The 22,027-nt window shown below is 46.0% G+C and overlaps 1 protein-coding gene across 1 annotated transcript; it reads right to left on the bottom strand.

The window, feature by feature from the left end:
* Positions 1-242: 242 nt before the first annotated feature.
* Positions 243-6,085, bottom strand: LOC118154511 (transmembrane protein 203-like). The gene has a single exon (XM_054257315.2). The coding sequence runs from the start codon at positions 4,072-4,074 to the stop codon at positions 3,715-3,717; it is 360 nt and encodes a 119-aa protein (XP_054113290.1). The 5' UTR covers positions 4,075-6,085; the 3' UTR covers positions 243-3,714.
* Positions 6,086-22,027: the final 15,942 nt, after the last annotated feature.

The raw sequence follows: 22,027 nt of genomic DNA, 5'->3' as shown, positions 1-22,027 counted from the left end.
TGAAAATTGTAGAGGTGCTGTGGAAAGAGCACATGCTGAAGGAATCCTCTGAAAAGCAGCCCAGAGGCAATGACATACTGGTGCCAGCAGAGGCGGAGAAGCACACTTTAGCACAACAAAAACTTAAATGAATCATGCTCAATGTGGAAAATTTGAATAGATATGGCTAAGGATAAAAGACAACACACACCTAATCTCTCTACCTAGAGAGAAGCAAGGTTGCTATATTTCTCTTCCTCAATGCATATTTATATACTGTTGATATTTTTACTGTCCATGAAATTTTGCTTTAATGAAACCTTTAAATTATGAAATAATTCAAACATACCAAATAATATGTCACCAACTGTAATAGTTTGGACTAAGATTCTACACCAAGTGTAATAGTTTGCCACTAAGACTCGTGGCAGCAGAATGAGTTCCCCTTCATTCTGTGCAGTAACATTGGCTTAGACAAGAAAGACATTTATTTTTCTCTCACGTAAACTGCATCTGTAGATGGTCAGCCCAGGGCTGGTCTGGCCGTTCTACGTCATCATCATCATTGGGGGTGCAACTTCCAGCTCTCTGCTGTGCCATTCCTGGGATGCCTTTGCGTTTGCAAGATGGTTGTTAGAACTCCAGAAATCTCATCCACATCCTACCCCACAGGATTCCTCTTTCTCTCTAAAGAAACTCCCAAGAACTCTTATACCACACTTTCATTCATACCTTATTGGCTAAAATGTAGGAACATGGCCACATCTAATTGCATGGTAGGTGGGAAATGTTTTAATTCAAGATGATGTGACCAGCTAAAAAATTCTTTGCCAGGCCATGGAATCATCAACCAGATTTAACATATGATACTGCTTTGCTAATTTGAATCTCTTTAAAATTTTTGAAATTAAGAAATGAAGAGTTAGGCCAGGTACGGTGGCTCATGCCTATAATCCCCGAACTTTGGGAGTCTGAGGGGGGTAGATTGCTTAAGTCCAGGAGTTTGATACGAGACTGGGCAACATGACAAACCCTGTCTCTAATAAAAATACAAAAAATTAGTCAGGCATGGTGGCACATGCCTGTAATCCCAGCTGCTCAGGAGGTTGAAATGGGAGGATCACCTGAGCCCAGAGTTTGAGGTTGCAGTGAGCTGTGATTGCGCCACTGCGCTCCAGCCTGTGTGTCAGAGTGAGACCCTATCTTGAAATAAAAAAAGAAATGCAGAATTAAAGATATAGATAGACTTTACTTTCACCAAAGACATAGAAAGCTAAAAAGGTATTACCCCCACATAACAAGAAAAAGCCAGATAAACTACAAGATTACAACTTTTCTTAAACCTATCCGAGAACTGAGTTTGGAGCCTGAAAACCAAGCAAAGACAGGCCCTTCCAAGAAGAGAGAAAATCCATGCATTGGCTTCCCTTTGGGCAGCATGGGCAGAAAAAACACTGGACATCGTACTAGTAGGTAAGAAGAAGTCAACTACAATTTTCAATGATTTGGTAAAAGCTAAGTATGGACTACAGTGACAGTACAAAAACCTTGGGATCCCAGACACCAGGGAAGTTCACACTTATTAGCAGTTTCTCCTCCATGGACTTCTGTTGAGTGCCCACAAGAAAGATTGAGTCAGAAGGGAGAACAGAAAGTTCTCTAGTTTGTTAAGACCTGAAAGAAGGAAGAGATTGGGGCCTGCCACAGGAGACTTCTCCCCTACGGAACCAAAGCTGTGAGCTATTGAAGGAGAAGTGGCCACTGAGAGGTAGCACCACAGTGAGGACCCTGGGAGCTGGGGAAAAGGTCAAAGACAACATTCTTTTTCCGCTAGGGAAAGGGGTAGGAAAACATTCTAAGCATGAATTTTACAACAATACAACTAGCAGCCTCCTACTGGTGAAGAAAGGGCAGGAAGCTATGTCTTGCACAAGAGCTAATGAAAAAGCAGAATTTGGCTTACAGTGGGGAAGAAGGCAGGATCAGTAAGAAAGTCACACCTCTGAGACCCAGGCACAAATGACTTACCAGTTTAACAGAGAATCTTCTTCCTTCCAACAGAGAATTCCCTCTTCTGTCACTCTCCCTGCCCCACAACATTGGGTGAACAAGCATTGAGTTACAAGCAACGAAGCTTACTACTGCGGAAGAGACAAGAGCCTGGGAGGAGATCCTGTGCAGGAACACAGGAAGGCAGAAAGCTAAGGGTGGAGGAGAGACACTGAGAAAAACCCTCCAGCGTCCAGCCCCCACACCAAGCACAAGGTCACTCTACAGGAATCTGAGCCACAGAGCAGTCACTGAAGGTAACTATAGCAACAAAATCCCCTTCTCAGTTCCTGACCAGATTGATTCATCCTCCCTGCCCCACTAATGACCTAATTTTAAAAATGTGTAAATGTGGACGGGCACAGTGGCTCATGCATGTAATCCCAGCACTTTGGGAGGCTGAGGCAGGCGGATCACTTGAGGTCAGGAGTTTTTGACCAGCCTAGACAACATGGTGAAACCTCATCTCTTCTAAAAACACACAAATTAGCTGGGTGTGGTGGTGCACGTCTGTAATCCCAGCTACTCGGGAGGCTGAGGCATAAGAATCACTTGAACCCAGGAGGCACAGGTTGTAGTGAACCGAGATCATGCCATTGCCCTCCAGCCTGGGTGACAGAGCAAGACTCTCTCAAACAAAAAAACAAAAAAATGTGTACCCATTTTCAGTCATAAGTACTATTTATCTTCATCTTTTTTTTTTCAGGAAAACATTCTCTTACGTTATTTGCATCTCAGCAAAGGTTCTCATTTGGCACCTGAGTGGCATCAAACCAAAGTTTGTAGGCCAACAAAGCTGGGCCACTCACAAGCTTGCCATTTGTAGGTCTCAATGCCTACATTGACAGTAGTCAATGAGTATCTGATACCTGTTCCTCTCTTCAGTCTCTTAGGGAGGCTTAAATCTGTCTCAGGTGTGCTAACGGTGCCAGCCACAAGGCGGTGAAAAAGTCCATAAAACTGCAGTCTTTGCTGGGATAGGAAGCCAAGCAGCGCCTGGACAGCAGAGTTCTTTTCTTGGACAACAAATAACTAGACAAGACCCTAATTGTGATCTTATTCAACATTCTTCTGTCTCTGCCTAGACTGAAATAAAGAGCCAACCTCTCTCGTAGCACAAGGGAGGAGATGCAAGCTCGTTTACATTTGATAGACCTGAAGAACACATCTACCTAAGTCTGGTTCGGATGGACTGTGCAGGGAGCTCTTAGGTCAGCGCTGCTGGTTGCAGGACATCCCTGAGTCCAGCTTTGCAGCCTTTGTGCAGCAGTACTTTCCCAGGACCCACAGGAAATACTCAGAGTCCACCTGAACATTTTACTTATATTCAGTTTCTGAGTGTCAGAGGAGTTCAGGACTGTCTGGCCTGGGGCCCTCCTCAAGACAATTCAGGATTACCTACTCAAAGCATGAAATAAAAGGAAATACATTTTAAGGACGAAGGCTGCTCTTTTAAGCCCTGCTGAAGAAACCATTTCAGACATGATTGGAATAGAAAAACCCGGCACTCAGCTCGGCGCAAGCAGGAGTTGCCTTCCCACCAAAGAACCTCTCCTCCGGTGCAACGCAAGTAGGACCTCGACTTGAGGTCGGCATTCTGGCCGTCCAGCGCTCTCTCTCCGGCACCTCGAAGAGGCTAGTTGACCCGACAGGCGTGGATCATGAGCAGCTGCAGGAGAATGAAGACTAGGACGTGATGAGGCCGAACCAGAGCTTCCGAGGCTGCTCCGCCAGCTTCTGGCACAATAGCGTCTCGAAAACGAACTTGAAACTCAGGACCGTGAGGACCCAGAAAAGGCGGAGCACCGCCAGCCGCTTCTCTCCGTCCTGGAAGAGGTGGACGGACACGATGGTGGTGAAGTAGGTGCTGAGCCCATCAGCGGCGAAGAAAGGCACGAAGACGTTCCACCAGGAGAGGCCTGGTACCAGGCCATCCACACGCAGTGCCAGCAGCACGGAGAACACCAACAGCGCTAGCAGGTGCACGAAGATCTCGAAGGTGATGAAGCCCAGCCACTGCACCAGCTCTCGGAGCGAGAAGAGCATCGCGCCGGTTGAGCGCGGGCCGGGGCCCGGTTGAGCGCGGGCCGGGGCCCGGCCGAGCGTGCCACCCGCGGAGCTGCGTCTCCTCTTCCCATGGCCCTCGCCCGCGCGTGCTGACGCTGCTGCGAGCGAGAGGCGGTGAGCGTCCCCGCCAGCCCCAGCCCTAGGCCCTGGTTCGCCGCCAATCTCCCGGCCCCGGCCCGGGATTGAACACCGGCCGCTCGCGGACGCCTGCCTCGCTCGGACGCCTTGCCCGGCCGGGCGCGTCCCTACTGTATCTTCATCTTTATTCTATGCACACTGCACAGCAGTCAGTTAAAAAAAAAAAAAAGTATAGGGTGGGCAGGGTGGCTCACGCCTATAATCCCAGCACTTTGGGAGGCCGAGGTGGGTGCATCACTTGAGACCAGGAATTCAAGGCCAGCCTTGCCAAATGGCAAAACCCCGTCTCTACTAAAAATACAAAAGAAATTAGCCAGACATGGTGGCAGATGCCTGTAATCCCAGCTTCTTGGGAGGCCGAAGCACAAGAATAGCTTGAACCCGGGAGGCGGAGGTTGCAGTGAGCTGAGATGGCGCCACTGCACTCCAGCCTGGGAGACAGAGTAAGGCTATGTCTTAAAGAAAAAAAAAGTATTGTTTTAGATAACAAGTTATATGGTCAACATGTTGATGAGAAAACTGAGATTCTCAGAAGTTAAGTGCCTTTTGTCTTTGTCTAACCTTTTCATTAATGGCAACTGGATAATGTTTGCAACAGAGTTCCCCAACTTTTGCCAGTAGGAAATGTATTCAAATGCAAAATATTTAAAAATATATTTTATTAAGTATGATATGAATTTGAAGTCTCACTAATAACACACATGTGAAGCGGAAATTACTATTTAATTGGTTTTAAGACACATAATGGAGTCACCAAATAGTTGAAGACAGGACTAAATTGAACACTAGAAATTAAGTAATTTTTAAAAGATCATGCGAATACTAAGGCGCTGTCACGAGGGCAGGGTTTGACTACCTTAACTATTTGTTGTTCTTTTTATGTTGCTTCCCTTTACCGTCTTTTTTTCCCTAGCTTTTATTTTAAGTTCAGAAGTACAAGTGCAGGTTTGTTGCATAGGTAAACTTGTGTCATGGGGGTTTGTTATACGGATTATTTCATTAGCCAGGTATTAAGCCTGGCATTCACTAGTTATTCTTTGTGATCCTCTCCTTCCTACCACCCTCCAAAGGGCCTCAGTGTATACTGTTTCCCTCTATGTCTCCATGTGTTCTCATAATTTAACTCCCACTTATAAGTGAGAACATGAGGTATTTGGTTTTCTGTTCCTGTGTTAGTTTCCTAAGGATAATGGCCTCCAGCTCCATCCATGTCCCTGCAAAGTACATGATCTCATTCTTTTTTATGGCTGTATAATCTTTTTCTTTTCTTTCTTTCCTTCCTTTCTTTCTTTCCGTCTTTCTTTCTTTCTTTCTTCTTTTTTTTTTGTCAGAGTCTCACTCGGTCACCCAGGCTGGACTACAGGATGATATCATGGCTCAATGTAGCCTCAACTTCTCAGCCTAAGCAGTCCTCCCACCTCAACCACCTGAGTAGCTGGAACTACAGGCATGTACCACCATTCCTGGCTAAGTTTTAAAGTTTTCTGCTCTGTTGCATAGGCTGGCCTTGAACTCTTGGCCTTAAGTGATCTTCCCACCTTAGACTTCCAAAGTGCTAGGATTACAGATGTGAGCCGCAATGCCTGGCCTATGATCTTTTTTTTTTCTTCTTCTATTTTTTGAAATGAGGTCTCATTCTTGTCACCCAGGCTGGAGTGTAGTGATGAAGTCTCAGCTCACTGCAGCCTCAACCGCCTTGGCTCAAGTGATCCTCCTTCCTCAGTCCTCCAAGTGACTGGGACTACAGACTTGCCACCAGACCTGGCTATTTTTTATTTTTAGAGAAAAGGTTTCACCATTTTCCCCAGGCTGGTTTCGAATTCCTGAGCTCAAGCTATCTACCTTAGACTCCCAAGGTGCTGGAATTACAGATGTGAGCCACTGCGCCTGGCCCCCCCTCCCCCCGCCCCTCTCTCTCTCTTTTTAAATTTAAATTTATTTTTCTCTCTTTAATTTTTGTGGGTATGTAGTAGGTGTATATATGTATGGGGTACATGAGATATTTTGATACAGGCATGTAATGCATAATAATTACATCATGAAAAATGAGTTATCCATCCTTTAAAACATTTTTTCCTCTGTGTTATATACAATCCAATTATACTCTTTTAGTTATTTTTAAATGTACAATTCAATTATGATTGACTATAGTCATCCTCTTGTGCTATCAGATACTAGGTCTTATTCATTTTTTCTATGTACTTTTTTGGTACCTCTTAACCATCCCTGCCTCCCTCATCATCCCCCACCCCCCGCTACCTTCCCAACCTGTGGTAACTATCCGTCTAATCTCTATCTCCAGAAGTTCAATTGTTTTCATTTTTAGATCCCACAAATAAGTGAGAACATGTGATGTTTGTCTTTCCCTGCCTGGCTTATTTCATTTAGCATAATGGTGTTGCAAATGACAGTATCTCATTCTTTTTTATGGCTGAATAGTACTCCATTGTGTATATTTACCACATTTTCTTTATCCATTCATCTGTTGATGGACACATAGGTGGCTTCCAAATCTTAGCTATTGTGACTCGTGCTGCAATAAACATGGGAGTGCAGATGTCTCTTCAATATACTGATTTTTTTTCATTTGGGTTTATGCCCAGCAGTGGTATTGCTGGGTCATATGGTAGCTCTATTTTTAGTTTTTTTGAGGAACCAAACTGTTCTCCATAGTGGTTGTACTAATTTATATTCTCACAACAGTGTACAGGAGTTCCCTTTTCTCTACATCCTTGTCAGCATTTGTTATTGCTTGCCTTTTGGATATAAACTATTTTAATGAGGGTGAGATGATACCTCATTGTAGTTCTGATTTTCATTTCCCTGATGATCAGTGATGCTGAGCACCATTTCATATGCCTGTCATTTGTGTGTCTTCGTCTGAGAAATGTCTATTCAAGTCTTTTGCCCATTTTATTTGGATTAGATTTCTTTTCCCATAGAGTTGTGTGAACTCTATGTATGTATTCTATTAGTCCCTTGTCAGATGGGTAGTTTGCAAATATTTTCTGCCATTCTGTGGGTTGTGTCTACACTTTGCTGATTGCCTTCTTTGCTGTGCAGAAGCTTTTTAGCTTGGTGTGATCCCATTTGTTCCTTTCTGCTTTGGTTGCCAGTACTGTGGGTTATATTACTCAAGAAATCTTTGCCCAGTCCAACATCCTGGAGATTTCTCTAATGTTTTCTTGTAGTAGTTTCATAGCTTGTGGTCTTAGAATTAAGTCTTTAATACATTTTGATGGAATTTTCATATATGGTGAGAGAGAGAAATCTAGTTTCATTCCTCTGCATATGGATATCCAGTTTTCCCAGCACCATTTATGGAAGACATTGTTTCTTCCCCAGTGTATGTTCTTGGTGCTTTGGTAAAAAATGAGTTCAGTGTAGGTGTGAGGATTTGTTTCTGGGTTCTCTATTCTGTTCCACTAATCTATGTGTCTGTTTTTATGCCAGTACTGTGCTGTTTTGGTTACAATAACGCTGCTGTATAATTTGAAGTTAGGTAGTGATTCCTCCAGTTTTGTGTTTTTTGCTTTGGCTGTTCTTGGTCTCTTATGGTTCCATATAAATTTTTGGATTTTTTTTTTCAAATTCTGTTAAGAATATCATTGGTGTGTTCATCAGGATTGCATTGAATCTGTAGATTGCTTTAGGTAGTACAAGCATTTTAAGAATATTAATTCTTCCAATCCATGAACATGAAATATTTTTCCATGTTTTGGTGTCCTCTTCAATTTATTTCATCAATGTTTTATAGTTTTTGTTACAGAGATCTTTCACTTCTTCGGTTAATTCCTGGGTATTTCATTTTGTGGTGATTGTAGATGGGACTACTTTTTAAATTCTGCTTTCAGATTGTTTACTATTAGCATATAGAAATGCTACTAATTTTTGTATGTTGATTTTGTATCTTGCAACTTTACTGAATTTATCAGTTCTAATAGATTTTTGGTGGAGTATTTAGTTTTTTCCAAATATAAGATTATATCATCTGTAAACAAGGATAATTTTACTTCTTTTCCAATTCAAATTCCCTTTATTTCTTCTCTGGTCTGATTGCTCTAGCTAGGACTTTCAGTACTGTGTTGAATAATAGCGGTGAAAGTCGGCATCCTTGTTGTGTTCCAGATCTTAGAGGAAAGGTTTTCAGTTTTTTCCCCATTCAGTATGATACTAGCTGTAGGTCTGCTGTATATGGTCTTTATTACATTGAAGTACGTTCTTTCTATATCCAGTTTTTGAGGGTTTTTATCATGGAGGGATGTTGAATTTTATCAAGTGTTTTTTCAGGATCAATTGAAATGATCATATGGTTTTTGTCATTCATTCTGTTGGTATGATGTATCTGATTTGCATATGTTGAACAATTCTTGTATTTCAAGGGAAAATCCCACTTTGTCACGATGAATGATCTTTTTAATGTATGGTTGAATTCAGGTTGGTAGTATTTTGTTGAGAATTTTTGCATCAATTTCACCAGAGCTATTGGCCTGTAGTTTTCTTTTTTTGATGTGTCGTTATCTGGTTTTGGCATCAGGGTAATAGTGGCCTCGTAGAATGTGTTTGAAAGTATTCCCTCCTCTCTAAGTATCTGTCGCAGCTAAAAAAAAAAGAAAATACTGCCTCCTCATCTGTTTTTTGGAATAATTTGAGTATGATTGGTATTAGTTTTTCTTTAAATGTTTGGTAGAATTCAGCAGTGAAGTCATTGGGTCCTGGGCTTTTTGTTACTGGGAGACTTTTATTACCATTTCAATCTCATTACTTGTTATTGGTCTGTTTAGGGTTTGAATTTCCTCATAATTCAATCTTGGTAGGTTGTAGGTTTCTAGGAATTTCTCCTTGTCTTCTAGATTTTCCAATTTATTAGCATATAATTGCTCATAGTAGCCAGTAATGATCCTTTGAATTTCTATGGTATCAGTTGTGATGTCTCCTTTTTCACCTCTAATTTTATTTCTTTCTCTTTTTTTCTTTTAGTTAGCCTGACTAAAGATTTGCCAATTTTGTTTAGCTTTTCAAAAAACCAACTTTTTGTTTCCTTGATCTTTTGTAGTATTTTCTTCATTTCAGATTCATTTCTTTCTGATCTTTAATATTGTCTTTGTCATCCATGAGTGTTAAAAATTTAATATTATTTTTTATTTTAAAAGTGGTGTTATTATTTATTTATTTATTTTAGAGACAGAGTCTTGCTGTATTGTCCAGGCTGGAGTGTGGTGGTGAGATCTTGGCTCACTGCAGCCTGCAAGGCTCAAGAGATCCTCCTGCCTCAGCCTCCGGAGTAGCTGGGACTACAGATGTGCACCACCACACCCAGCTAATTTTTATATTTTTTTTGTAGAGATGGGGTTTTGTCATGTTACCCAGACTGGTCTGAAACTCCTGGGCTCAAACCACCCACCCACCTCAGCCTCCCAAAGTGCTGGATTTACAGGAATGAGTCACCACACTCATTCTAACATTTAAGATAAGAAAAAAAAATCTGTCACTTTGTAAATGGTTAGGGAAAAATAGCGAGAATTAAAAAAAAGATACCCTCCCTTTTCCAAAAAAGGGCTAGGGAATGAAAAGCATAAGTAGAAATAACCAAAATAAATAGTGAAAATATATTTCAGCATATTGGCAATCACAGGGTATGTAAGGATCTATGAAACAGAAAACCATATAGATGTCAAAACAAACTAATCAGATCTACATGTACCAACAAAAACAAGTCTCAGAAACATTGTACTGAGTTTATAAAATAAGGTACAAAAGGATATCATAGTATGGGACCAGTTTGTAAATTTTAAAAATGACATAAAACAATGTTATATATTGTTTATAGATACAAATATATGTAGGAAAATTATAGATGGAAGAATACACACTGACTTAAGATAGTGTTTATCTCTGGAGATGATGAGAGAGGGGAGAGATGAGAGGGAGACATGAGAGTAATTTTTTTTTTTTTTTTTGAGACAGGGTCTCATACCATCACCCCAGCTGGAGTGCAGTGGCACAATCTCAGCTCACAGCAACCGCCACCTCCCAGGTTCAAGTGACTCTCGTGCCTCAACTTCCTGAGTAACTGGGATTACAGGTGTCTGCCACCACTCCTGCTAATTTTGCATTTGTGTTTTTTTTTAGTGGAGACAGGGTTTCACCATGTTGGCCAGGCTGGTCTCAAACTCCTGGCCTCAAGTGATCTGCCTGCCTTGGCCTTCCTAAGTGCTGTTATTATAGGCATAAGCCACTGCACCTGGTCTATGAGAGTGATCCTAACTGTATCTGCAATTTTTCCTTAAAAAAAAAAAGCCCTGAAATGACACATAACTAAAAGTTAATGTGTTACATCTGGATTGACCACAAATGGGTATCTGTTAAATTTATTTCTGATTTTTCTGTACATTTAAAGTATTTAATAATTAAATCTCCATATTTTCTTTCTTTCTGTCTCTTTCTCTCTCCCTTCCTTTCTTTTCTCTTTTCTCCTTCCTCCCACCCTCCCTCCTCTCTCTCTTTCTCCTTCCTTCCTTCCTTTCTTTCTTCCCAATTTTGCTCTTGCCACCCACAATGGAGTGCAATCGCATGATCTCAGTTAACCACAACCTCTGCCTCCCAGGTTCAAGCAATTCTTCTGCCTCAGCCTCCCAAGTAGCTGGGATTACATGCATGCACCACCACACCTGGCTAATTTTGTATTTTTAGTAGACACGGGGTTTTACCATGTTTACCAGGCTGGTCTGGAACTCCTGACCTCAGGTGATCTGCTTGCTTCAGCCTCCTAAAGTGCTGAGATTACAGACATGAGCCACTGTGCCTGGCCTTTTCTATTTCTTAACTACATTTTTCTAAGGACGTAAGAGATGACACAGTCCTGCTCTCACAGCTGGTGGTGAGATGAGATGCTGGTGATTCTCTGAGCCTTGGGTCCCTGTCAGTTTCCTGCTCTGCCCTGCTTCCCTGAGGCCAGGGGACTGGACTGTTCAGGCTTTATTCCCAGCCAGCTTTCAGGTTCAGCTAGTGGGAGGTTCCATGAGGAGATGGGAGGGTGGGATTCACCAGAGGTCAGAGAAGCTCTTCCCAGCTCTCTTCCCACTTTGCCATGGTATATCCAGCTGTAGCTGCATCCTAGGTACAACTCTTGCCCACTGGCCTTTGATAAGTGTTTCCTTCCCTTATGTCAACAGGCCCTGGAAGTGGGACAGTGTTAATAGCTTCTCACCACTGCTAGGCTCTAGATATCCCATCATACCTTGTTTATTACCTTATCTAGGCCAGAAACTCTGTGAATAATTCTTTCATTAAAGCCTTTTTGTTTTAACCATCTGGGATGACACGAGAAACACTGCAAGAGGTAAAAAATGTTTTTGTTTGTTTCATAACTCCTTTGCTGTGGGTGAGAAGACTGACTAGGTGACTCGCTCCAAGTTCAAAGCCTGTTTGCATAAAACAACAATGACTTGTCTTTTTGTTTTGTTTTGTTTCTTTTGAGACAGGGTCTTGCTCTATCACTTACATTGGAGTGCAGTGGTGCAATCATGGCTCACTGCAGCCTCAAGCTCCTGGGCTCAGATGATTCTCCCACCTCATCCTCCTGAGTAGCTGGGACCATGAGTGCACACCACCAAGCCCAGCTAGTATTTTAAGATTGTTTTTTTAGAGACGGGATCTCCCTATGTTGCCCAGGCTGCTCTTGAACTCATGAACTCAAGCAATCCTCCTGCCTTGGCCTTCCAAAGTTCTGAAGTTAACAGGTGCAAGCCACTGCGCCTGGTAACGAGTTGACTCAAGAGCGTATGGTTGACAACATCTTGATGAAAAGGGATATGGCTGGCCAGGCATGGTGGCTCACACCTGTAATCCAGAATTTTGGGAGACTGAGGCGGGTTGATCACCTGAGGTCAGGAGTTCAAGACCAGCCTGGCCAACAAGGTGAAACTCTGTCTCTACTAAAAATTTAAAAATTAGCCAGGCATGGTGGTGGGTGCCTGTAGTCCCAGCGACTCAGGAGGCTGAGGCAGGAAAATCACTTGAACCCTGGAGGTGAAGGTTTCGGTGAGCTGAGATCACACCACTGTACTCCAGCCTGGGTGACAGAGTGAGACTCAGTCTCAAAAAAGAAAAAAAAGGAATATGGCTGATATACACAGAACAATCTACTCTCCTAAGACCTTGTGTCCCAAGAATCTTATGACTTCTCAGATAGCATTGTGTTTTCTGATTTATTTATTCATTTACTGAATAAGTTTTGATCGAGTGCTGCTCTGTACCAAGAACTGTGTCAAGAAATGGAAATGCATGGTTGTGTGAGAGGAAGTCCTCGTGTGCCAGGAGCTTCTGGTAGACAGGGGAAGATATGCAAACCCATTACAAAGAAATAGGGGAAATTCGAGGGGAATGGAAGCAGAGGATGCTCTGGAGTACTCAGGAGGGTTGTTCAGTCCAGCCTTGTACTATCAGGGATAGTTTCCCAAAAGAAAGGACATCTAACCTGAGAGCTGAAGAATAAATACCTGTCAGCCAACTTAAGGAAAATGCGTAGATGGGAGGGAGTGAGTTTTAGTTTTATGATAATCTAGGTAGAGAGAAAGGCAATTTGGGCAAATCCAGGAAGGATAAAAATCATTTGGGAAAGTGAAAGTCAGTTTCTTGAGATGATTGCAGGAGGAGATGGTGAGATAAGTTAGGAGAAGAAAAATAGGGATCAGATCACAAAAAGCCTTGTAAGTAAGATTAAGGGTAAGGGTATGATGATGAGGTCATTAAAAAGCCATTACATCTTTTGAGTAGGTGGTGTGCAGTGTAATTGCATTTGCGTTTTTTAAAGATTACTTTGTCTCTACGGTGAGAATTAACTGGAGGTGGATCAGAGCAGAGGCTGCTCCCTTAGGAGGCTGTAGCTGTAGCTGAGGCCAGAGATGGTGAGTTGGACTTGAGACTGGGGCTGGAGAGAAGTGGCCTGAGAAGAACATATGGTTAAAGCAGGCAACCTGAAAAATTCAGGAAATTATTGTCATTATAGGACATCCCAGCAAAATGCAAATTGTTGTGTCCTTATTTGATCTCAGCTGGACTGTTAACTCCGGGAGACGAGGGACTATTTTGTATTCATCCCGTTTCCAGTACTACGGAAGTGCTCAGGAAATGAATGTTCTTCCTAAATGAATCACAGTGACATGGTGTTTTGATAGAGTGGTAACCCTCATGCCTTTGCAGACCCACCTTTATTAGGAAGTTCAGTAGCAATTGTGAAGTCAATGTGTAGAGCTACTGCAGCTGGACATAAGGTGCAGAACCTTTACCCAGTTCACCGTGCTCGCTGAAATACCCAGGCTGGTTTTTCCCTGACTCAGTTCTCTTCTGCCATCTGCTGGACAAGCCTTTTATAGCACACCAAAGCAAGATCGTCAACCAAGATGAGCCTAAAAGCTTTGTGGGAGCCACAGTGGACAATGCCTTGGATAAGTTTACAACTTAGTGGGAGATGCAAGTGTCACATCCACACCACTGTCCATTTGAAGCTAATCTTACGTATTTATTTCCCAAAGACAAAGTGTCTTTTTTAAAAGAATAAGTTCGTGTCCTTTGCAGGGACATGGATGAAGCTGGAAACCATTATCCTCAGCAAACTAACACAGGAACAGAAAACCAAACACTGCATGTTCTCACTCATAAGTGTGAGTTGAACAATGAGAACACATGGAGACAGGGAGGGGAACATCACACACTGGGGTCTGTTCAGGGGTGGGAGGCTAGGGGAGGGAGAGAGAGAGCATTAGGACAAACACCTAATGCATGCGGGGCCTAAAACCTAGATGACGGGTTGATGGGTGCAGCAAACCACCATGGCAAGTCCTTTTTTTTTTTTTTTTTTTTTTTTTAAATAAAGTCTTGCTTTGTCACCCAGGCTCCAGGCTGGGGTACAGTGGCCTGAACATGGCTCAGTGTAGCCTTAGCCTGCTGGGCTCAAGAAATCCTCCCATCTGAGCCCCTCAAAATGCTGAGATTGCAGGCGTGAGACATCACCCCTGGCCCATGCAGACTATCTTAAATATCTGTATTCTCCTTTGAGTTTTTGCAACAACCTTATGATAGCCATATATTATAACATTTTTTAAACAAGGAAACAGAAACACAGAGGCTTAAATGAAAAGCCAACTTTGAACAATAAATAAGTAGCCGGAGCCAGGACTAAAGCTTCCTTGACTCCTGGTTCCACAGTTTTCTCACAACATCTCAACATCTCAAACACCACGAGAGAGAGTTCCCATAGGCTGAGAAAGGCTGCTGATCTGTAGCAGGGCCAGGACAGGCCTAGTGTGAAGGCTGCCAAGGCCGGTGGCTCCCTGATGCTCAGCACAGAGATTCAAAATGTTGGCATGGGGTGGAGGAGAGCAACAGAAACAATTCTCCACATTCCATGTTCCCCAAAGGTGTGTCAAGGTGATGTTTCCAAGGGAATTTTTTTTAACTATATGAAAACTAATAGAACTCGAACCTTTGGTGGATGTTGTCAAATAAAATAGACCCTACTATTTTTGTTAACATGTGTGGTTAATACTAAGAAACTATTGTGCTATCCTTTTCTCTCTGTTTTTTGGAGACAGAGTCTCACTCTGTTGCCTGGGCTGGAGCGCAGTAGTGAGATCACAGTAGCTGGACTACAGGCATGTGTCACCATATTTGGCTAATTATTTTTGTAGAGACAAAGTCTTGCTATATTGCCCAAGGAATCTTCCTGCCTCACCCTCGCAAAGCACAGGGATTACAGGCTAGGAGCCATGGCACCTAGCCAAGTTTTCTCATTTAAACTTAAGTTATTCTTGTATAAAAAGGCCCAGATATATTCTTGGTGTTAAAAATTCCATTCAGGTAATGCTTAAGATTCCTTTCACTACAGGTTTCAAGCCTTTCCCCAAAGACAACCACAGTCAGGAGTAGGCTTCTAGATCTTCTTTTAGAAAATATGAGTGTTCCCATGGAAGCAGAGTCTCATTTAGCGTTTCATCTCCCTTACATGAATGAGATCTTGCTATACTGTCCTGCCTCTTCAACTGAGTGTCCCATACTCCCCTGCTTCAGTGGGATGTGTGCTTTGACTTGTCCGGGCCCCTCCTGGGATGCTCCACTTTATCCCCTGAGAATTAGCGCCCTCAGTGCCCTCTGGCTTGCATACTGTGCCTCCTAGCTGCGAGCTCACCACAGCTCTTACCCAGCTTCCTCACAGCTTGCTTCTCCCCCACTTTTTTTTGCATTGTGGCAGGATAAATATAACATAAAAGTTGCCATTTAAACCATTTAAAAATATGTAGTTTAGTAGCATTAAGTACATTGTCATTGTTGTGCCACCATTACCATCATCCATCTTTGGAAATTGTTTTTTTTTCTTTTTTCTTGAGACAGAGTTTTGCTCTGTTGCCCAGGCTGGAATGCAGTGGCACGGTCTCGGCTCACTGCAACCTCTGCCTCCTGGGTTCAAGTGATTCTGCCTCAGTTTCCTGAGTAGATGGGATTACAGGCAGCTAATTTTTGTATTTTTAGTAGCAACGGAGTTTCACCATGTTGGCCAGGCTGATCTTGAACTCCTGATCTCGTGATTAACCCATCAGCCTCCCAAAGTGCTGGGATCATAGGTGTGAGCCATCACGCCCAGCCTGCTTTTTCATCTTCCTCAACTGAAATTTGATTCTCATTACAGAATAACTCCCCATTCCCCTCCCCAGGCCTCTGGAAACCACCTTCTACTTTGTCTTATGAATTTGACTACTCTAGGTACTTCATGTAAGTGAACTCAGGCAGTACTTTTGTGACTGCCTTATTTCACTTAGCATCATGTCTTCAAGGTTCTTTCCCATGGTAATCTGTACCAGGATTTGTTTCTTTCTTAAGCTGAAGAGCACAAGTCTGTCAGCTCCTACTGCATTGGCTTACAGTATACTATTAGAAATCCTCTGAAGTCTCCAGCCCCCACGGGCCGGCACGGTGGCTCATGCCTGTAATCCCAGCACTTTGGGAGGCTGAGGCGGGTGGGTCACGAACTCAATAGATCGAGACCATTCTGGTCAACAAGGTGAAATCCCGTCTCTACTGAAAATACAAAAAATTAGCTGGGCATGGTGGCGCGTGCCTGTAATCCCAGCTACTCAGGAGGCTGAGGCAGGAGAATTGCCTGAACCCAGGAGGTGGAGATTGTGGTGAGTCGAGATCGCGCCGTTGCACTCCAGCCTGGGTTAAAAGAGCGAAACTCCATCTCAAAAAAAAAAAAAAAAAGAAATCCTCTGAAGTCTCCAGCCCCCACATAAGAAGTGTTGCGCATGACACCTGTTACATACGGCCCACCTCCTTGCCTCGGTGACCTAATAGGAGTGGACCCCTTTTCTGTACATGACTCTCTACTACTGCACACGACCCTCTCTGCCCAAGTGACATAATGGGGTGGCCCCCTCACTTGGGACTCACATGATTATGTATGCCCTATTACTAAGCCTATAGATGATGACGTCACTTACGACCCTGCCCCCCCTGCTTGTACCTAATAAATACAGATGCTTCTGGGCATTTGGGGCGCTCGCTGATCTCTGCTCACAGATTGCAATGCCCCCCGCCCCCGGAGTCCAGATGTTCTTCACTAGTTCTTCAGTGTCCTGTTTCTTTACTTCTCTGTCTCCTGTACCTCAGCACAGCATAAGGGACACCCCACGACCCTGTGGGGCCTTACAGCCCTACATCAAGAGCCACCCACTGCTCGCCTGGGCGTGGCGTGGCCGGGCGAGAATAGCTAAGAGTCCGTGCCTATGGCGCCACAGTACCCTCATTCCTTAGCCCGTGTGGGACTCCCGGGCGGGGCCCAGTCACGTACTGGTGGGCCTCGTGGACTGGTGGAGGGTGAGGGGGGCAGGGAGCCTCCTCGTGACTCAGGGCCTTTGGGCTTCAAGGCGCCGCAGCCTTGCCCGGGGTGGCCGGTGGGGCCTCCGAGCCGCACTACGGCCTCCGGGCGCCCACGAGCGTCTGTCCAGACGGGAGGTGACGACAGAAAGGAGCCCTGGGGCCCAGAACACTTCTTTCTCACCCTGCCGTCACACCCGAAGCCGCTAGCGCTGGAAGCTCACGCCCCACTATGGGTCTCTTTCGCACCCGCTGCGGAGTGAGGAGGAAGCCGGGCGGGGCGGGACGGGGCGGGGCTGCTGACGCCATAGACCTCGCGCTGTGTGGAGCGCCCCACGACGGCGGCGGCCTCGGCCCCTTTAAGGCGGAGGGATCAAGCCCCTCGTGCGGCTTCCCAAGCCCGGGAAGGTCACGTGGCTTCACACCTTCGCTTGGCGCGGGAGTCCTGAGGCGAGGCTGGCGGAGTAGTGGGGCGCGAGGGCGGAAAACTGGCGGGGCTTCGCGTCCGCGAGACCCAAGGGGCTGTCGGCTTTGAGGTGGGCTCTGGGGTCGTGGGTGGGAGAGGGGTAGGCGTGCAGGCCGTGGAGGTGGCGCACACGGGGAGAGGTCGGAGCCCGAGTCGGGCTGTGCTGTGCAGACCCTGCGGCCTGGCGAGCGGGTGCATGTGGTCTCGGCGTTCTGGTCATTCTTCTCAGTGCCGGAGGAGGCCAGGTCTCCAGACTCAGGTCCGGCCTCAGGTTTGGTGGAGCAGCGGCTGGGGCGCTGGACGGGCCGCTTCCCTTGACGAACTGGTTGGGCGGGCCTGTGCCCGCCTGGAGTCACCCGGGAGTTGTGGGGACTCACCCACAAAGGGGCTCTCACCTTGGGGTGTCCCAGCCGGCGTCATTCCCCGGGGCTGCTGCTTCTCTCGTGGGTTCCTGTGCGGTCGAGTCGACCGAGGCTTTGCTGCCTCATTCCTAGGGGGCCCCGGGAGGCCAGAGGCCCCGTGAGCGGCCCCGCTGGCCCCGGGACCCGACCGAGAAAAGCCAGGCGGGCTCCTGGGCTTTCGGGCGCCTTCGTGGGCGCGCGCTTGATTTCTCGGTGGCACTTTGCTCCCTGCAGGCTTGGCCCCTTGCACCGTGCTGTCAGCTAGGGTTCCTCCCGTGGGGAAGAGTCGGGAGCGGAATCCGCCCTTAGAAGCCGGATTGCCTCGGGCCAGGCTGGCCCGGGAGGAGGCGGCGTCCCTCCTCCCCCGCCCCGCGCCTGCTGCCCGGCCCTGACTGACGCCCTATTTCTCTGGCAACTGCTTCCCTTGGTCTCCCTGGCTACCGCCCTGCCTCCCTGCACTGTCTCCTGGCACCTGAGTCAACCACTGGGCTGCGTGGTTGATGGGGACGAGGGGAAAGTGGGTGGGGTTCCTATTGTGGAAGGCACAGGTGCACCGCCCGCCTCTTGGCTGCCCCTCAGGTGACGGGGCTGTCCCTTGCCAGCGGGAAGAGTGTCTGCTGAGGACAGTTTGCACCCTGAGGCTCGTGTTCCCTTTCAGTCTAGGTACCCACGTGGGTTAAAAAATAAAAAATTCAAACAGAACCTAACCTTGGAAACCTCAAATTGGTGATTGTTTTCCTGATTGTTTTTTTGCACAGTTAGAAAAACTTGTGGAGCTCAGGGGGATGTTGGAAAACCCTGGGGACCGTGTTTTTGGGACTCATCACGGATTTTTTACTTGTCCCCGTTGAACTGGCTTGGAGCTGAGCTATATTCCCAGACTACGTTGCTGTAGAGTTTGGCTTTGTAAATTTTTTGTCATGGCGATTTGAACTCTGGGTGGCCTGGTAGCGCCTGCTCAGTTTATAGAAATAGGATTTGGAAGTTGACTACCCTGTGTGTAAGTCAACCTTTGTAGTATAAAAATACTTTGCTTCCCCCCTTCGAACGGCTTGTCTTATAAACAACTCCCTGGCCTAGGCTCCCGCGAGCGGGAGGGAGGTTGTGCCAGCCTGTGCAGAACTTTGGGGGGTTGGAGAGCTGATGCCTGTGGTGAATGATGGTGGGAACACTGGCACTTTGGGTTAGGCCATAGGCGTTCCATGGGCTTTTCTTTCACTGTAGTACACAAACCAGTGCTGGTGAAGGGGAAAGTGGAGGAGCATGATAAAGTACTAGGACTCCAGGCTCAGCACCAAACTTAACTAGTGAGCCAATGATAATAGCTGCCTTAATAAGCGTTTTCACTGAGCACAACCATTTATCTTTAATATGGGTTGCAAACTCAAACCCTGCAGGGGCCTGAGATAACATAAATGAGCAGAGGAGGAGGAGGAAGGAAAGGTAATGGCTGCTGAACTACAGAGTATATGCCTCTCTGAAAGAAGTGGTCACTAGCTGATTGTTGCCAAGAAAAAGCATGGGCCCAGAGTTGATGGATCTTTTGACTTGGAGGGGAGCTGCCATGTTGGTTTCATGCTGTCTTTTCATTTTGATTAATCTGACTTTTAAATGTATTATTAAAATTTTTTTAAACACTATGGACCAAATGTAACATGTCTTTATTGTTGGATTCAACCTGAAGGCTAGTTTGGAATCTGTCTTAAAACATCCCTGTTGGATTTCCCTGCTATTTTGCAGAAAAAGAAACAGGCTTAGAAATGAAGTCACAAGGCTGGCAGGACCTGTCATTGGAGCGCTGGCTGCATTCCTCCTCCTTTCTTCTTGCTGTCCTCCATCCTCCATTCTGTCCTCAGGGAGTCTTCCTCAGGCCTAAGAGTCTGAACCCCAGTCTGCTCTGGGTGTGTGGATTTGTTTCAGCTACCCTGATGTCTGCATTTCCAAGTCCTGACTCTTTTGAGCCATCCCAGTGGATTTCTGCCACTGGCCCACAGGAGTAGAGGGCAGGCTGTGACTGTGTGACCAACAAGGTGTGTGATGTGTGTGTGTGCACACATGAGTGTGAGAGTGTAAGAATGGCCCCCAGCCCCGGGCTAGAACAGAAGCAGCTGGGGAAGGAGCCTGGGGGCCGTAGGCAATCTGATTTTTTCCCTCCACCTCACCGCCCCTGCCCCTCCCTACCTGGTCTACACCGATGTGCTAGGGGTGGCTGCAGGGGCAGAGATGGGAGTGGCTGAAGCCTTCTCCACTCCCAAAGATTTCTAAGGAAAAGCGTTCTACTGCACCTTTTGGCTTGGCCCTGTTGACCCATGGCCCTCTTTCAAGGAGGGCCTGTTTGCCCCGTTTGAATGTGCCCAGTGTGCCCTGTTTCCACTGGCCACAATCTCTATGGAAGAACAATGGCATCTGTTTTTGTTTCCAAATGGCTGGAGGGTGGGGCTGTGGGTCCAGCGCCCATATAACCAAAACAAGGGGGGATTGGGGCTTGCCCTAGGATGTGCAGATGTCCAACGTAGATGGGTAGAGGCAAGCAGCATGGTATTGGGCAAGAGCACTGGACTGGGAGTCCAGAGATGCTGCCTCACGCTGGGCCTTTAAGCAAATCCCTTTCCCTTCCACAGCCTCAGCATCTCTTCTATCAAATGATGATGTTCTGCCTTTCTCCCAGGGTGGTTATGAAGATCAAGGAAGACAGTGGCCATAGGGATGCTGTGTTAACAGTAGATGTGGCCATATGAGCACTTTGCTAACTGCCGATGTGAGTTCAGACTCTTCAGAGTTGGTGCCCAGGTCTATGGTGAGGTGTGACATATGGGATGTAAGGTTTGATGCCTGCCCCGGCTCCAGTCTTGGTAACACACATGAAATGTTTCGCAAATCATGGCCCTGCCTTGGGGAAAAGAGCAGTCTGGGAGAGTTTCTTCAAGGCAGCCTGACTTCTCTGCGGTCTGGGGCATGACTGAGATAGGCTTACATGGCAAAGAATTGGAGGGTATCTGGATAAAGAGCTGCAGTGTGGGCAGAGGTGTAGTGTGGGCCGCATGGAGGACAGCCACTGGCCAAAGCAGGGAACAGAGACAGAATGAGGAAGAGCTCTGTGGGGAGGGTGAGGCCTAGGGTGAACCTTCAAAGTCCAGAGTTTGACTTGTTGGGGCTCAATCCTGTAGGTAGTAGGGAGCCATGGAAGGCTTGTAGGTGGAGAAATGACAGCTGGACATTAGCGAGCAAGTCCTGTCTCCATGAGCAGCATGGGTGGTCCTCTGAGCATGCCAGGCACGCGTGGGCAGTCAGCTGGTTCAAATGCCTCTGTGTGCGGGTGTGCTTCTGTGTCATGACTCTGCCCACGCTTGTGCTTCAGTGTACCGAGTAGCTGCACACCCCAGACCTGTGTTTCATGTGCAGGCCAGTGAGGGTGCTGGGCACCAGGAGGTGGAAGGGAAGGAGGTGTATTGTTTGTGGTGTTTGTGGGCATGTGTGTTAGCATGTGCATGCGGGCCATGGGGCCTCACAATGCATGTGTGCACACCTGGATGTTTGCATGTGTCCCCTCCAGCCAAATCCACTGCAGAACAGGTGCTAGTCAGGGTCCCATCTCCTCTATCTGCTGGTAATAATCCAGTGATGATCTCGGGTAAAAGCTGGAGAGTCCCATACACACAGTCATCCCACAACACACCTCACAGGCCAGGCAGGACACACAGCTTTCTTCCCTCCCTCCCAGGTGCCATTATAGCTGCTAGTCTGTGACTGAAGGCAGGTCCCTGGCCCCCACCAAATAATGTGGCTAATTAAGAGTGGTGCGATTTCTAGCCCGAGGTTTCAAAATGGACGTAAAGTTCTGTTCTTGCCCTTTCTTTTCTGAACTTGCCGCTTTTGCATTCTTTGAGTTCAGTTTAAAGACAGTACTTTTAAGTCCATTTTAAACCTCAGGCTAGAAATTGTGCTACTGTTCAGCCACATTATTTGGTCTAACATTTTTTTCTTGATAATTCTGAAACTGGGTTTATCTGATACATTGTTAAATTCATACAGTTTGGAAGAATCAGTTGAAGTC

Source organism: Callithrix jacchus, chromosome 6, assembly GCF_049354715.1.
Source record: "Callithrix jacchus isolate 240 chromosome 6, calJac240_pri, whole genome shotgun sequence".
NCBI classification, from domain to species: domain Eukaryota; kingdom Metazoa; phylum Chordata; class Mammalia; order Primates; family Cebidae; genus Callithrix; species Callithrix jacchus.
Note: the sequence above shows the minus strand (reverse complement) of the source record. Positions and strands in the feature narration are given on the sequence as shown.